The following is an 18,720-nucleotide window of genomic DNA, read 5'->3' as shown; positions in this document are numbered from 1 at the left end:
AATAGTTAGTAAGGTAGCTGTTAGGTTTAGCATTAAGGGATCTAGAATACGGTCATGCAGAAAAAGGCCTTAATAGGTGCTTTATAAGTACTAATAAACAGCCAATATGCTAGTAATATGCATGCTAATAAGCAACTACTGTATTAATAGTGAGAACTGGACCTTAAAATAAAGTGCTACCAGCAAAACTTTAGATAAGTGTGTATGTGTGTATAGCCATCCTTTAATCTCAGATTTGACTAACAGGAATATTAATTATAATTCATGTGTATACGCATGTACACATATATACAGACAATACGGAAAATATCTGTTTTTAAAATCCTTTTGATATTTCAATATTTAAAAATAAATAAATATGAAGACAATTTATTGACATGTCAGGAATGACTGATGAAAAATATACAGTACTTATGCATTTTAGATTAACCAAATTGTGTTTTAATGTATTTAATATTGCATTCAATATTTCATTTTATAATACCTTAAAATGATCATTATTACATATTTATAAAAATAAAGATATGTATTCCCATTGTTAAGGTAACAGTTCATTATCATTGTTGCTAAGCATGAAAACAGTTGAAATATTAGTCTCTGAGAAACAGTGCCAGGTAACCCTGTTCCCACCTGAAACCATGTATCTACTCAGGAACTCAGTAATGACAGCTCTGTAACCTGGCACATAAATGACTATTATCAGCACATACTCTCTTGTTTTTATTCTCTTCTCTCCCACACACACACACACACACACACACACACACACATATCGTGCTAATCACCTTAGCAGTGAGTCTCTCATTAGCACTGGCTGTCTCTGGCCCTCTCCAGGACCTTGTCAGTATTTTATTAGTCTAGTTCTCTGCTTATAGCTGGCAGGTAGCTAATTGACGAGTAAGAGGCCAAAGTGCCAGAAAATCATTAGGACTATATTAATAATGCAGCAAGGTCTTCCATCGGAGCTTGTCTTCTGCTTAGCAATGGAACCGCCGTGCAAACAAGAATGAACTGTGATGGAATTATGAGGAAGAGGTAAGTTGCAAGAGCTTTGGAACTGCTATCCAGTTACTTGTATACCCAAAACATACTTTACACAAGCCCAAGAATGACAACAGCTCTAGCTACACAAATTCAATTTTGTGCATTGTTCCATTTCAAAATGTCAGAATGCAGTTCATAACGGAATGCAAATATGAACATTTTGAACATAACATAACAGTAAGTTTATCGTTACTGTAGCTACCTAAACAAAACATCTAGTTTAATTGGGATTTGAAGGTAATTATGAGGTTTGTTACCACCACAGCAATGCATTAAACGTAAGTGTTAAGTATGTTCAAATGGTCTACGGTACATCGGTCAAGCATTTCAGTTTGCTTTACGTGAAATGTCTGGCAAAAAATGAATCAAAATGAAAAAAATAAATAAAAAAATCAGAGGGAAAGTCAGAAAATGTTTATTTGTGAAGGTTCAACAGCAAGTTCATTGCGAGTCTGGTCTTGTCGAGGATCTCAAGTACATCAATCTTTCAGGTAGGAAACCTTGTCAGGGATGTGAATGTAATTTCTTGACTCAGAGCAGTTGTCAGGGAGATGGATGGAGGTTTGGATTAACATCCAACCATCAAGCCCTAATGTATACAGTAATGCCAAATTCTTTGTTTGAATATGTAGTAATTCATGTGAATGTCTGTATGATAAAGTCATGATTGTAAATAACCATAGTGGTGTCTGAAAAGTGATGTATTTTGGATAAATGCTGATTTGTTTACATAATACGGAGAACCAATAAGTTCCTGAGGCTAAATTACTGGTCATTTAGCTGATGCCTAATTTAGCAAATGCCATTAAGCTAATTTACTTCGGGCAGTCATGGCCTAATGGATAGAGAGTTGGACTTGTAACCCGAAGGTCGCAGGTTCGAGTCTCAGGTCCGGCAGGGATTGTGGGTGGGGGGAATGAATAACCAACACCCTCTCCCACATTCAATACCACGACTGAGGTGAGACCCCTGAGAAAGGCACCGAACCCCCAACTGTGCCCCGGACACCGCAGCATTGGCTGCCCACTGCCAATGGGCAGTGTGTATGTTCACTACTGTGTGTACACTTGGATGGGTTAAATGCACAAATTCCGAGTATGGGTCACCATACTTGGCCACACACTTCCCTTTCCCCTTACTTTATACAAAGTAACGTATAGTAGATGGACACTTACACCCAACACTCTTAAAAATAAAGCTTACAAAAGGGGAGGTTTGCAGCTATGCAATTTACAAAAAAATGTTTCAGATGCACTGTAAAAAAGAAAAAAAGTTGAGCCAACTTAAAATTTTAAGGCAACCAGCTTCAGCAGATTTTTGAGTTTTCTCAACTTGTTTTAAGTTTATACAACAAAAAGTTGAGAATCTCCTACAAAAGTAAGTTGAGAGAACTCAAAAATCTGCAAAAAACTGGTTGCCTTATAACATTTTTTTTTTTTTACAGTGTTCTTAACTGGCATTGTTCCATGAAAATCCTTTAATATATATCTAATCTTTCCATTGGACATAAGGTTCTTTAAAATGGAAATGATTATTCAGATTATTAAAATGTTCCTTACACTAAGAAGAAAATGGTTCTTTTAAGAACTGTTAGCAGAAATGTTCTTTGGGGAACCCAGAATGGTCCTTCTATTGCATTGATACAAAAACCCTCTTTTGGCACTTTTAGTGCAGTGTGAAGAACATTATAATAACCTAAATAACCGTTTCCAGGACCTTTTGTGCAATGCAAAGCTTCCATGGATGTTAAAGATTCTTCATGGAACTATAGAAGCCAATAAAGAACCTGTATTTTTTAAGAGTATGGAGCAAAAAGACTATTTGTGCGTTACATATGATAATAGGCCATAAAGGTCAACTCAGTACTGTAACTATTAGCCACCATCTCAAGCTTCAATCCTTTCTAATGGGATTTGGGAGACTTACAATGTTCATGAGGGTCAGGAGGTACTTCTGGATGTGCTCTCTGCCGTGAAACATCACCACAGAGCAGTCCACTCCCAAGAGAACCTCGATGTTAAAGATCTCATCTTCATACGTCTCTCTGCGTGTTCGCGTGTTGCTCTTTATTTTCTTCTTAACATGTTGGGGTAAATACCCCAATCCAGCCTGAAGACCCAGAGGTAAACCTGAAAAAAAATCACAAAAATTATTTAAAATAATTTATAAGGAATCATGATAATCATTATAAGAAGTGTATGAGATGACTCATTTAAACGTAACATCATGACGAAGGCAAATTTAAACGAGACCTATTGTATAATGTTTATACTGTATATGAAGATAATTTTTCAGACCATTACTTAATATGAAAATAGCTGTACAATGATAAACAAAAACAGTGGCAGTATGTTTCTCATTTCATTGAGCAGATTCTCTCTCTTGTCACCTAATACACAGCACAAACACTCTCTCAACTCCAAAAGCTTTCATGTTCAGACTGGGTGCCACTGAGGCATGTCTCTCAGGCTCTGCCTGTGCCAAAATTGCTCAGGCGAGGGACAGTGTGAGGTGAGAGAGAACTAAAACGGATGACAGGCAGAAAAATGTTACTGTACCAATTCAGTGATATCTTGCCTTTGACTTCCTTTATTAAAATGCTCAATAATCATATTTATTTACCATGGTATTTACATGGTACTTGGTATTGTGTCCAAAACATTCGTAAGTTACTGCAATATGCTTGCTTCACAGACCTCAGTCTGTGTGTTCTGAAAGAAATTTGATGTTTCTTCCCAAGGTGATAAACCTTATGATTACAAATTTGTATATGCCATTTGATGTTCCGATTTAATTTCTTAATTTATTCAGAGGTAATGAGATAATCCTGAAGGGCGATTCACCAATCAGAGAACTCGCTGTTACTATGGTAACCAGAATTCCAGCAAAAGAGCTCACAAGTGACCACCCACTCCTATAAAGCATTGTAAATGACAAAACTGATTTTCCTGATACTCTCACACAACTTGTGTATGTTTAAATATTTAGCAAAACACTTCAAATATATGGCAATTTAGACTATATTCAATCACTAAAAATGTTATATTGTACCGGTTTTTCAGATTCCGTTGTGCAATTTGCAAACCATCTTAGGATGAGCAGATCTGTGTCTCATATTGACATCTAATCATCTAATGTTGAACCTTTGGCTTGTCCCCCTTAATTTCTAAATAGTTCTCTTCAAATCAAATGTTTCACTGTTGTGACTCACCTGGAAGCTGGTTAGTTTTATTCAAGAATGCCTAAAGACAAAATAAATGAGAAAAGCAGCCTTGATTCCTAACCATTTTGCTACCAGCCCAACTTCTACAGTGATCCAACATTTTTGTGTTGTGTTAACCCATAAAATTATCCAACCTTTTTAGATGAAAACAAATTACATTTTTCCCCAGGATCAGCGATTCAGGATTTCCAGATCAATACTTACAGAATTGTTAATGTGCAGTCTAATTAGACTGTGTACACTGTTTGTGTAAAGTGTAATTCAAACAAATGCTCTTCTTCAGTTCCTTTCAGATTTTATTTCTCAAGTATAGCGCTCGTAATATGTAAATACTGTCTGTATGGTTCAGAATGGAGGGATCTTGAGGAATGTTCCTAGTTTTGGAAGAGGCGAAGCAGTGTACATATTCTCATCAACTTCTCGTTTATGTTTAATAATAAAATAGAACTTCATAAATGTCTGCAAGTTTCTAAACAAGCACAGACACACGAAACGAAATGGGAAGTCAAACAAATACACCATAAAAATCAGTAATGTTTACTGCCAAGACATCAACAGTCATTTATAAATGAAAATGTTGCAAAAGCTTGCAAAAGAAAATCAGCAGAACAAATAAATGTAAGAAATCCTAGACAAATTTACTAAAAACTAACATTTAGAGCAATCTTGCAATGTTTATTAGCTTGACAAATTTGACAAATGTACATGAAAATGGGTCATGGGCTCTGTTTGTGCAATAGACATCTGTTTTGCTCTTTTCGTTCATCACAATGTGTATTTAGAAGCACATTACTCTAGAAATAAACGAGTGGAAAACAAAGCTGGTCCTTGTCACTCGTACTGGAGTTTTCAGCATGGAGTCAAATTAGATTTTGGAAAACAAGAACTAGCATGTTAAGGTGATCTGGTGATCCAAGGATAGAGGCAATTAACAGGACATCAACACAAAAGGCCAGAGTCATGGAAAAGGTTAAGTATTGGCTTAGAATAAAAATGATTTTTAAAGGAGAATCAGCACTGACATGAAGAGTACCTAGTGTAGCTAAAAACGGTGATATTACTAACAAATACATTTTTCAGCATTGCAACAGCAGTTCAGCTATTTTCATAATTTTCAAAGTGTGTACTGTACCTTGTAGTAAGGAGCTACTTTATCAAATTATATGTTTATTTGTTGAAGCAATAAGCAAACACTCACCTAAACATCCTCAGTTTCATGTAGTTTTGGAAAGTCTGATTCATTCTAGTAAATTGGTTCATCCTAAATGATCTGCTGTCTCATAATGTTGCAATGTCTGAATATTTCTAGTGAATAGGTTTGTTTAGATGGTTCTTCTAAATGAACAGATTAGTCCACTTTATCATTGATTTCATAGATTCAAGATAATAGATTCTCCCGACTCTATACTTTATTCAGTCACTTTAAGTTTTTATTGTACCATTGTTTTAGATTCAGTGAATAGGTGTCAGGGTTCTGTCACTTCGGTCTAGTTTATTCATGGTTTTGTGATGGAGCCCTGACACTCCCTTCTTGTCTTGTTTTCTGGTGAGCGCGTGGCTTCGAGTGTGCTCGAGCTGCGCGCTCTCTTGTCTGCGTGCTGTTTCATGTTGGGGCGTGGTGTTCGGATCCCGGCACTCCTGTCTTGTTCAGACTCTGTTCTGGTTTCGTGTCGGGGTTCGGACACTCACGCTCCAGGTTTGTTCTTGCTGGGGAGCGTGCGATTTCGAGTTTGCTCGGGTCGTGCGCTCCTCTGTCCTCTGTCTGTGTGTGTTTTGTTCGGCACGCGGTTCGGTTTCGGCCGCGTGCTTTTTCTTGTTTTGTTTTGATCTGTGCTTTCATGTTTGTCATGTTTTGTGAACATGCAGCTTATGAGTCTCCTCGTTAGCTGCGTGTTCGTGTCCTGTCTTGCACATGGCTAGTGATTTGTTTTGCTGGCCATGTGCTTGTGTTTTTGTTTTGTGTGAGCACATGGCTTGTCTTTTTTGGTTCTATGTGCCATGTGCTCATGTCAATTGTCTTGACCCCACCCACCTTGTTTCCTAATTATTGGTTAATTTTCCCCACCTGTGTTTACCTCATTACCCTCCTCATTTGCTCCCTTTATAATCTCCTTGTGTTTGCAGTCCTGCGCGAGTTCGTCGTCGTAATTTCCCCTGTCGTGTGCTGATCCTGCCTTGCCTTGTCGTGCCCTGTCCTGCCTTGCCAAACCTGCCAGCTGTCCTGTTTTTCCCCTACGGGGTAGTTTTGGTTGGTTTTGTTTATTTTTATTATTAATAAAGCCCATTCTCTGCAGTACTGAGTCCTCGCCTCATCCCTTCTCCCCACAACCCTGACAATAGGTTTGTTTAGACGGTTCATCTAAATGAACAGATTCATAACTCCAGATTCCAGTAATGACATAATCCTGATACTATCCAAAACTTGTATATGTTTGAATCTTTTGCAAAAAAAAAACTGTATTTTCTACCATATTCAGTCACTTAAAATTCTATTTTGTACCATTGTTTCAGTTTTAATTGTGTGATTGGACTTTAGATGGTTCATCTAAATGAACAGATTCACAACTGATTCACAGATTCCAGTATGAGCCCTTATAACTAAACTATTTTTATGTGTAGATTAAGTTTAAAACATGAAGTGACAGTAAAGTAGCACTACTACACTGCTCATTGTTACAGTCAAGCGAGTTTCACAATGTCAGCTGACAACCAATTGAATTCCACAGTCATCATATTTCAAGGTTAACAGCCTTGTGCCACTGCGTTTTTTTGCTATTGACTACAAATAGAAAGCTACAAACAAGCATCCTGTATTCTGGTTGCCGTTCTGAGAGGCCACGTCTGCTCCTATTTATCCCCTGACCTGAAGTCATAGCCGTTTCAACTGTAGCTGGGGTTTCCAGTGCCGGTCTGCAAGGAGCAATGCTGATGCACAGAATATTGATGAAGGTCGGGCAGTCAGTAACTGTTGCCAATTATCATAATTCTTCAAATCAATGAGTGCTAGGCTTGTTATTTCTGACATATCAGGCTCACAAGGGTTATTTGTATTCAGGAAACGGGAGCATCATGAAAAACTGCAAGGATAAAATTAAAACCGAATCTTTTAGAAGCTTTCAAGTAGAACCTTTGCTTTGAAAATGAAATCAAAGTCTTTCGGATCTGTTAACAACTGGAGAAATCCTCGTTGAATATGGCAGTGGAAGCTTGGCTTAACTCTTTCGATATGATTTTTAAATAAATATACTTTAGAAACACTGTTTAGTTTTTAAATTCCTGATGGTAAATTTAATTTTGAATCAAATTAGACATGATTATTGCAAAACACAAAACTAATTTCCATGCAAAACAAATACACAGCTTGGCTTTTAAATCAATGCTGGCAGATGTGACTGGAAAAATAATCTGAAAAAATTATGTGCTAAGTAAAAGTACATGAAACTGTAAGATACAAGACTTGAAATGTAAAACAAACAGGAAAGTTCCAAGCTGTCAAACCTGAAAACATGTTTTACGTGGATAAAAAAAGACATGCTTATGAATGTAGCAGGAATTTCGGTTGGCTATGAATGCACCATCTTGTTCCTCTATTGCAACCTCACTGATTGAAAAACTATGTTGCCTGTAGGATAGGTCCATCTGCTTAGACAAGCAAGAGTATCCTCAATGAAGGCATGACTCAGCATGGAGGAATACGAGCCCACACACACACACACACACACACACACACTCGTATACACAAAAACACTGATGCAGGAGTTGCACCGACCATTAGTTCTGCCACTAGTCAGTGTCTTGTGTCTGTGTTAACTAGTTGTGAATCACATATAGGATCTATTGTCCTTGTGAGGGACCCTCTAAAAAATAGGAAGCTATATATGTTTATGCATAAATGCCAATTTATACTGTGAAAAATAAGAATAATATAAATGTGTGAAACATAATCTGGAAAATATTTACTTTCTTGTAATGTTATTGAATGTAGAATTGTTTTATATACATCTTAGATGTATAGTTTCTGAAGAGAAATGTAAAACTAAAGCTATCATAGAATAAAATATTTATTCCAATCAGAATAAAACAGTAATAATGCCAAAGATGGTATTTATTTATTTATCTTTTATGTGCATCTCTAAACACCCCCTTACGACATACAATTTTCATAAAGATTGAAATAATTATATCAGATGATTTCCCATCGGGTGAGTTAATTCGGGATAACTGTGCCATTTTACCCGTCATCTCAATGGCAAAAAGTGTCTAAACTTATCTGAATTCACCCCATTTAAAGTAAACACTGAATTCAATTAGTGAACCACATATCTGGATGACAACCTTGCTGGATGAAGACCACTTTAGACTTTAGAAACACGTGAAGACAGTCAACTTAAAATGAGTAATTGGCCAATCACACAAGAACTGTAAACCTGAAGTCTATCCAATGAACATTTTTTTACAGTCATCTCTCAGTAGATCTTATTCACATTTTTTTTCCTTGGCCATCAATTTTAAAACAAGGGCCTAGCGAACCCTGTAATCTGTTGGTTAATGTCTTATTCACCTAGGCATCATCAGTTAACAGCATTGTTGGGTTTCCTCATCTCACAGAGCCAGAATTCCAAGACACGGAAAGATCAGTCTTCATTAGCTCTCCAGACGAAATGCCGCAGGCGTCCTTCTTAAAACACTGTCTTTACTTGCACTGCTGCAAAGGTGGCCAAGCACAAATGGAGATATTTGCAGCACAGGAGGAAGCTGAATGCTCCTCCTTAATGTCAGACCAGGCCAAAAGCTATTAGTCAATAGAACAACCAGAAAGTTGTTGTTTCAGGGATGGGAAAAACGTTAAATGAAAAACATATGCAGTCACACATTTTCTACAGCAATGAACACACACATATAGCCACACACATACATCTATACAATCTCTGATGGCTAGCTGGAGGCATTATGGCATATTTGGTATGCTGCGGTGTGATATGTGTGGGCTGAAATGTCAGGGTGACTGAGGTGAAAAGAAACTGACAAAAGTGCAGAAACGACACTCTTCTCAAATGCAGTAACAAACCAGGAAAGAAAATCAGTCTCAGATTTTCTCACATTCATATGTGAGGTCATGTCCAATTATATTTGTTATGAAACATACTGCTTTCAAAACGTGGATTTCTATCCACATATTTTGCACATTTGTGGAATAATGATGAATGGAAAAGATACTTATAAAATAGCCTACTTATTTAATTTATTCTAAATAAAATATTGTTTTAAATTTTACATTTAAAAAAAATATGCACTTGCTTGTGGAGGACAATTTTGTTTTTACTTATGCATATAGCCTAAATGATGTCATTTGCAGTTTCTAATATTAATAAATATTAGAATGGTATGATTGTGATGTTTTATTTTTACATTTTTAGTTTACATTTATTTAGTCAAAATATGATTTAATTTTAATTCCAGCTTTGTATTGGTGAAAATTAAATCATGAAAATAAATACCAGCATATTGGTATTAGCCAAAAAGCACACAATAGTTGCATCCCTAATTAAATTTGCAACTTGTATTTAAACATGTTTAATAATTATCATGTCCACCATTGTAAAAACAGATGGCAAAAGTCCAAAGAGAGGAGAGAAACTCTGGCTTCACCTGCATTATTTTGATAGGTCAGTGAATGAAATGCCAAAAGCCATGTTTGAAGAGAAAGCAAAAAGTATTGATAATTCAGTATTGTGAAGGCTAGCCCTCTTTCTCAGGTTACAGTAACAGGAAGTCCTTTTATGATTGTGAATAAGAGCTTTCTAGAAAGAGTGCTGCCACAGCATCCGAAGTCATATAAATGCTAGATGCTAGCACACATGTCCAAAAAGTGCAATAAAAATCTCTTGTTAGCATTCCTTGTAGCATGTTAGCATGTCCTGACATAGATCATTATAGAGTCAATACAGACCTAGAAGGTCAAAGACTACGTCAAGGTCAACTTTTGCCAATACATGTGCATGGTAATTCAAATAACAACTCTCTTATGCAGTTATCTAAACCAAACAAACTACAAAGAAATTATATAATCACAGCAGATTTTTTCTAGCATGTCTGATTATGAAACCTAATTTTGCAGGCCATTTTTTGAGGAAAAAACCTCTCACCCTTCTCTCCTCCCACCACTTTTGCCATAATTCTCGACGTTGTATGCTTCACGTCTGCCAAGTAAAACTTAAACTCTCATCAAGCTTTGCCACGTAGACACAGGCTGTCTGAGTCCAGCATGTCTCTGCTGGAATTCACTGAGAGCTGCAGCTTCTCATACGAACACACGTACTCCAGCTGATGTCGCCAAAGACCTGCTCGCACAAAAACATTGAGATTCACTTACAGATATATTGTCCTGTTATTTTTAGTACCGGCTTGGGCATACCTGCACTTCCACAATGCAGTACAACATCAAGCCTACTGCCACATGTATAACCTTTCCACTCAAGTAATGAAAGCTGAATATTGCTGATAAACAGACACACCATACAAGGGATATGACTGATTTATGGTTTTAATTTGATGTCTAAGAAAAAACGAAAAGCACCAGTTGCTGTTGAAACAGTTGCCTGAAGATGTAGGAGAAAATGCTTCTAAAAGCATTTCAGTCTTTATACTGACCATACACATTTCACTTTTATATTCTGGTTTACTCTTAATTTGAACCACAATTAAAAAGTAATACTTTAATTCCTAAATTTACACCACTACATAGTATAAATTGAATGGGGATTGTTGTTCCAGAGAGTGTGTGTCAAGACAACCATTGCACAACCTGTTTTGTCTTGGTTGCACAAAATTACCTTGAGGCAATTTTGGTCTAAAATTTTATAGTCGGTTTATGATTATGCTTTCCTTATGATTTTAATTATTGTATGAGTAAGCTAGCTGTGCATTAAACAATTTCCATGCACGATGTGGAGGCCAAGAACCACCTGATGCAAATGGAGCTAGCCATGCATTATCCCACTTATACCATGGTCATTTGCCAGCATTGACATGTTAAAGCTGTTAATGATGTTTGCAGTTCAATATTTGACCTGAAGGGTAAAAATTACTTTTATTTTTTGTCAGATACGGCTCGTTAGCGCTAGCATTCTGCCTACTTCAAATCAGACACAGAGATGAAATAGCGCAGCAAGATCACATTTATTTGAATGAATCATAGCATTTGTTTTAATTAATTATAGATCGAGAGATAATTACCACCTTGTTGCTGATGAATATAATGTAGCGATCTAGTATAGGCTATTTTATTAATAAATGTCACAGGGCAGTGCTGACAACAAGTTTCTGTGTGTGCGCAGCACAATTTGCGATGTCCGACCTCTCTCTCTCTCGCTCTCTCTCTCTCTCTCTCTCTGTGTGTGTGAGTGTATTTGGGTGCATCAATTAAAATTTATATAGAACGGTGATTAAACTGACTTGGAACCAGTGTTGCCAGGAAATGTCCAAGTATCGTACCAGAAGTTCAAAATTATTATATTTGGAAGAAAATTATCGTACCCGAGTCAAGAATACAGCTATTTATCTAAACTAACAACTTTTAGCCACGACCTGCAAACTACCACAATAGATAACTAGGCGTACCGTGTCTACACTGGATGCGACAAAATACTATAGAACTAGGGGTGGCACGATACATGTATTCGTACCGAACCGTCACAGTACGGGTATCTCGGTTCGGTGCATGAGGCCTTACAACGAATACAGGCAATTCCCCCTCAATCCAGAATGAGGCACCCACAGCAATGCAACGTTGTTTGATAACCGTCAGCAGAAGAACAGCGAATGCCATGAGATGCGCACTTGAAAACAAAGCCCCCAGACAGTGACCGTGTGCTGATTCTGAACGCATCTCTCACATATACTGACATATTTCTGAGTTTACTTTAAAGGCTTGTGCACTCAACTGTTTGCAAAATGGAGTTTTGTGCTCGTGTATCCTTCCTCTCTCATTCGGCACAAATCCAAATATTCCATTATATTTCCATATTTGCGATGTAACGTATCTGAATGCTAAACTATTATTTATTATGTAAATTATAAGCTTTGTACTTCAGTCGCGTTCCAATGGTGACACAGAGGCATGTGCGCTGATGTTAGTATTTTATTTTGATAAAGTACCAACTTTTGCAATGATGGAATTGATGTGTTGTGTGTGTGTGTGTGTGTGTGTGTGTGTGCGTGCATACCTGTGACGTGATCACTTCAACTGTTTCCTTATACCAGCAGAATCAACTTTAAACACTTATCGTCTTAATAATGCATCATTGTATAAAGGTCTGCTTTTATTTGTGTACACTCACTTTTATAAAATAAAGAAAACAAATAGGATGTTGCTTTCTGCCATTTGAGTTTCCTTTCTGTGAACAAAAATGAACTGAAACTCAGCATTTATAGGCTGTTATGTCGCACTGTTTTTTTTCCCTTGTTTATCTGTAAACTAAATCAAATATATTTCAATAATTTATTCCTCTTATGTATATATGTACTGCAGATTATATATATAATGTAATATAATATTTTTATTATTACTGTACTACTATCTGTTCAAAATAAATGAAAAGAAACCGAGCATAGTAGATTTGTTGTTTTTTTCCTGTTGTACAGAAATCGTATATCGAACCGTGACCCCCGAACCGAGGTACATACTGAACCGTGACATCTGTGCACTGTGCCACCCCTATATAGAACCCATTATAATCAGTGACTGCGTCGTTGGGCGATGTGACCCGACAGTAAACTGATGCCTCATTCTATTTATGACGTACAAAAATGATTTTTAACACTCACTTTGCCGCGTCCAGTGTAGACAGACTTTAGCTGTTGTGGCGCAATGGTGTTAACTCCACCTCTGTCATGATCAGAGGCCTGCGTGTTGCCAGATGTTGAGGGGGTTCTTGCCGTAATGGATCGCAACATAGTGCTTGTTGGCTTTAAAGCAGGGCACCCTCCGCCATTCTTAACACACTCTGAGGTGTGCAAGAGCACATGTAGAGTGTCTGTAATGAGCCGATTTCGTGTATGAGTATAGAAGCCCGATGACTACAACTACCATCATTTTAATTGCCATAAAATTCTGAAATTATCGTACATTATGGGATTTTTTATATTACTGATCATACATTGTACAGAGGTCAAAATTATTGTACATCTGGCAACACTACTTGGAACTACCTGTGCATTAACCGGTTTTAATGCATACCTGAATGAAAATATTTTTGTTTTACCTATATTATTTTCAGACATGAGCAGATCTATGTACTCACATAATTAATGTTACGCATTTAACGAACACTTACAAGCGCGCACTTTGGCAGAATTCAATTCAAATAGTCATCAGCAGCCATTAGTTCTGTAAAATTGAGCATCAGAATGGACACATTTGTTAAGGTAGAAAACGAAATGTGGAAAATGCCAGCAAAGTAACGCATTCAAACAAGAATAGTCATAGCATCAGCAGTGAAGAGAGTGCTGGACTTTCGGCATTAACTTTCGGTTTGCCCCGCCTCTCACTTGAAGATGTTCAGGTAAAAAGAATCACCCATAGGTTACTATGCAGCAATCATCCTTAATTACAGAAATGTGGCAAAACATCTCTGGAGAGATTATTAAATGCAGCTTTGGTTCAAAAATATTCAGGCAACAATGAGAAAAAGTAAGGCAAAAGCAATGTCACAGGTTAATTAAAAAAGAAGAAAGAAATGGTAATTATCACCACACAATAACAATAATGATACAAAGTAACAATATCACTGGGAACAGATTTGTTTCTGTCGATAACAATAACCAATCAAAGTCCATCCGACTTTAAAAATATGCAATGCGAGAATAGAACTGCAGAGCACACTTAGAATAAAAACATTATCATCTTCTGGTGTAAATGCTAATATAGTTATAGTTTTCATTCTTGGTGTGAACAGGCCTACTTTTTAAGATGCATAAAGCAAGATTGCACCATCACTTTAAAAATTTAAGTAAGAGTAAATTGCTTTTACTTTTAAGTAGCATTGCCCAACACTGGTATTGATTACAGTGCTAATCCTAAAATCCTTTTTGAAGGATCAGCAATCGTTTTTGTATTTCTGTCAAATAGGGTTCGACAGTACTGCAGTTAAGCAATTCATGCAGCCCTCTAAAACAAGCAGGCTGTGAAGAAAAATGAAAACGCGAAGGGACTGTGACGCATGTCGCGCCTCTCCATATCCCCCGGCTGAACTCGACCGCTCAAACTCAAAGTGACATGTGAATCCTTTTTAGAGAAGTTTATGACTTTATCCAGTCACTCTGCTGCTCCTCTCCTCACACGTTTCACACGGGATGCTGAGAGAGACAGAGCTGGGGGTGGAGGGGGATGAACAGCCTGGGCAATGACTCAGCCCTGGAGAACTTTCCTCACTTTACATGTATCCTGCTTCAGGTCCATTTAGTAAGGAATAGTTCACTAAAAAATTAACAGTTCTGTCATTATTCACCCAAATGTTTGAATAAAGTAACACTACAAGACATTGAAGCTCTGTTTTTAATCTAGTTCAAATGGACTGGATATAGCCTAAGCAGTATTTGCAAAGATTACATTTGCTAACATTGAACGTGCTTTAAAATTTTATGAGCTTCACACATCACACACCCTTCGGGTCAGTGGGGGAGGGCCCCACCAGAACTATATCTTTTTATGTAATTTTTTTCTGTCTTTCGAATTTAAACATTTGGTTTTCTGAGACATTTAGTTGAAAATTATTGTCATTTTCTTTCAGCTGGTTTATGCAAAATAAATATGGTTTGCATCTTATTTTATTTTATATTTTTTATTTTAATTTTACGATTTTATTTTATTCTTATTAAAAAAAATTATAATAATAATAATTCATTTTTTAAGATTTATTTATTTTTATAAATAAATGTCGCGACTATGGAAAGCTAAACTTTTTTTTATTTTTTTTATAAACAGTAGTTTACTTAACACGTTGCTCTTTCTTTAAATACATTCAGTTATTGTCATGAGTCCGGTTTGTGGCCTTCCATCCGACTGCCACAAGCGGTCACCTCTCCATCATATTGACTCTCATACCACACAGACTGTTACATATCACTCCGGACAACAGTTCCCATCATCCATTGCACTGATTACACCTACACAGCTGAATCCAATCAGACATGCTTTATAAGCCTTGGACTTCCTTTTTCAGATCACCGAGTATTGTTTATCATCTGTCACTGTGATAGCTACTTTACGGAGCCTGTCTTAATTTTTCCTAGTCTAGTCTAGTCAAAGTCATAGTCTTGCCTGTTTTCCCGTGTTTTTGATTCACGTCTGTGTTTTGGATTCCCCTTGTGCCTGGCCATGTTTTGGATACTGTTTGCCCCAGCCCGGAATATTGTTCATGTTTATGGATTACCTCTTTTGTCAAGCCCCCTTGATATTATTAGCCATCGTTTGACCCCGCCCGTTTTGAATTATTCTCTTGCTTTGCCCTCAATATACCTGTTTGCCTTTGTCAGAACCTTGCCTGTTTTACGACCATGTCTCTGAATAAAGCTCTGCAGATGGATTTGCACGCTTCCTCTGTTCCTTCCGTAACAGTTATAGTTTAATTTTTTATCTTATGCTTAAAACTATAGGGAGCCCTTTTACATTATAAGGTAACAATTAGGCCCAACAACTTAACCCAAACTTAAATTTAATTTGAAAAATGTAAAATAATTGAATAAAAAATAAATAAATAAATGTATGCAAACATGTAAATTGCGCATAATGCAGTTTTTAAATTAACTTATAAATAATACAATTTCTAGGCTATTTGTTAAAATATATTCAGCTACACACTGGCTGTCATAGCATGTTTCAAAACAGATTAATTTCAACATACATTAAAAGACTAACAGGTTTAGTAAAATATAATGAGTATTTGGTGTAATATTTTGCAAAATGCTCCTCTCTAGACTTCATTGCTATAGTGAACTAATGAGTTGTGGACACTGATGACTTGCTGAGGTCTCTTCACGTCACCGCTGACCATCCAGAGTCTCATCACATCTCAGCGGATCTTCCAGAGTCTCTTCACGTCACCGGTGATCATCCAGAACCACGTCACGTCACAGCTGATCAACCAGAGTCTTGTCTCGTCCTGTCTGCCACACCTGGATATTCAAGGTTAGTCCTTCAGTATCCTAGTCTAGTATCCAGTGTGAGGGATGCACCACTAGTGTCTGCACGTGCAGCTGGTATCCCCAAACCAGCTCACTTTAACCCTCCTGTTCCTGCACTAATTCCCCTGTCTGGAGCGCTTCCCATGATGGGGATCGCTTTATGTTGCGTTTGGGCTGCGTACACCACTTCAGAACTGCTCCAGGCGATGGCACCCGCTGCAGCTTCTCCAGAGGTGGAGGCACATGCTGCAGAACCTCCCGAAGCGGCGGTGCTTGCTTCAGCTCCTTTTATGGTGGTGGCGCCCACCAATGTACTCTCAGCCTGTCGTGTCACGGTCAAAGAGACTGTTTCCACTGTAGAACCTCCAGGGGTGGCGGCAACCGCTGCAGAACCTTCGGAGGTGTCAGTGTTATCCATTCACCAATTCTTTGTCTGTCCTGTCACAGCCAGAAGGGCTGTCCCTGAACTCTCGTCCTGCCCTGTCACGGCTATGGAGGCCATCTGTGAATCCTCGTCCTGCCCTGTCACGGCTATGGAGGCAGTCTGTGATTCCTCGTCTTGCCCTGTCACGGCTATGGAGGCCATCTGCGAATCCTCGTCCTGCCCTGTCACGGCTATGGAGGCCGTCTGCGATTCCTCGTCTTGCCCTGTCACGGCTATGGAGGCCGTCTGTGAATCCTCGTCCTGTCCTGTGACGGCTATGGAGGCCGTCTGCAAATCCTCGTCCTGTCCTGTCACGGCTATGGAGACTGTCTGCGAATCCTCGTCCTGTCCTGTCGTGGCTATGGTGGCCGTCTGTGAACTCTTTGCCTGTCCTGTCGCCGCCAAAAGGGCTGTCTCTGAACTCTCGTCTTGTCCTGTCATGGCTAAGGAGGCCATCTGTGAATCCTCGTCCCGTCCTGTTGGGGCTACAGAGGCCACGTATGAACTTTTGCCCTGTTCTGAACCAGCTGAGGAGGCCATCTCTGTACTCTTTTCCTGTGCTGAATCAGCCATGGTGGCTGATTTTGAACTGTCCATCCGTTTAGTCTCATCTAATGTGTCTGAGTTCGAGCTGTCTGTCTTGCCTGTCACATCCATGGAAACTTTAAATGAATTTCTGTATGCCCCGTTAACTCTGTCATTGCCAAAGATACCCCTAGTGAACAGTCTGTCTATGCAGTTTCCGTCAATGAGTTTGATTCTGAGCTCTCTATCTGTCCAATTTCAATTTATGAGTCTGAGTGTAAATTGTCTACCTCTTTAATGTTACTTACTGAAATGTCTACCAGTCCAGTTTCAGTACATGCACCCGGTTTTGACCTGTCTGCCAGACCACCACCCCCAAGTGTGTTTAATTCTGAATTATCTGTATGTCCTGTTCCAGTCCATGAGTCTAATATTGAACTGTCTGTCTGTCCAACTACTCTCAAGGAGGCCAATACCGAGTTTGTTGCCCTGTCTGTGACAAACCAGAAACCCATCTTTGTACCCTTAAACCCGTCTGTCATGAGCCCAGAGACTATCAATGCATCCCATGTCTTTCGTGTTGTCTCTGTCAATGCCATAGAGACTATTTATGAAGTGTCATCAAGTTCAGTTTCTGTCAATCAGCCTGATTGTGAACTGTCATCCCGGGAAACTATTGATGAACATTTTGTGTTCCCTGCCTTGGCTCTTGGGGCCCAAAATTCTCTGTCTGTTTCCTGTGTCTCAGTGTTTCCTAGGTCCCAGTCCTGTCTGCTCCGCCCCGGTGGGCTTCTGTCCCGTCTGCTCCGCACTGGTGGGCTCTAGTCCCGTCTGCTCCGCCTTGGTGCCCTGCTCTGCCGGCTTTGCCTCAGTTCCGGGTCTGTTCACTTCCTCACGGACCTGGTCCTCTTCACTTCTTTTCACAGATCGCCGTGTATTGTTCTGCGTATAGCACTCTCCAAGTGTTAGCTGCCTTACCGAGCCTTCTGTGTTTATGTCTTGCTCTGAGTCTGCTTCTGCGTTTAGCACTCTCCAAGTGTGAGCTGCCTTACTGAGCCATTCTGTGTTCTCTAAGTCTGTTTAGTTTATTTTGTTTATAGTCTCGTTTCCTGTTTCCCGCCCCTTGTATCGTGGATTTACCCTTGTCTCACCGTTTCGGACTCTGTGTTTACCTCGTTTGGATTATTGCTTAGGTTATCGGACTACCCCTCTTCTCAAGCCCTCTGGATATTGTTCACCCAAACATGCCCTAGGATTACTCTTGTGTCTTGCCCGTGCCATACCCGTTTGCTGGTGTTTTGACCCTGTCTGTTATTTGACT

The 18,720-nt window shown here is 38.6% G+C and overlaps 1 protein-coding gene across 1 annotated transcript in view; it reads right to left on the bottom strand.

Annotated features, from left to right (window-relative positions):
- The window catches only part of LOC306856303 (A disintegrin and metalloproteinase with thrombospondin motifs 2-like), a 99,090-nt gene that overhangs the window by 48,944 nt on the left and 31,426 nt on the right, over positions 1 to 18,720 (bottom strand). Inside the window, exon 4 of the mRNA XM_079395483.1 lies at positions 2,971 to 3,173. Coding sequence (XP_079251609.1) covers positions 2,971 to 3,173 — 203 coding nt within the window. The remainder of the gene's footprint in view (positions 1 to 2,970; positions 3,174 to 18,720) is intronic.

Source organism: Barbus barbus (assembly GCF_936440315.1).
Source record: "Barbus barbus genome assembly, chromosome: 36".
Classification (NCBI taxonomy): domain Eukaryota; kingdom Metazoa; phylum Chordata; class Actinopteri; order Cypriniformes; family Cyprinidae; genus Barbus; species Barbus barbus.
Note: the sequence above shows the minus strand (reverse complement) of the source record. Positions and strands in the feature narration are given on the sequence as shown.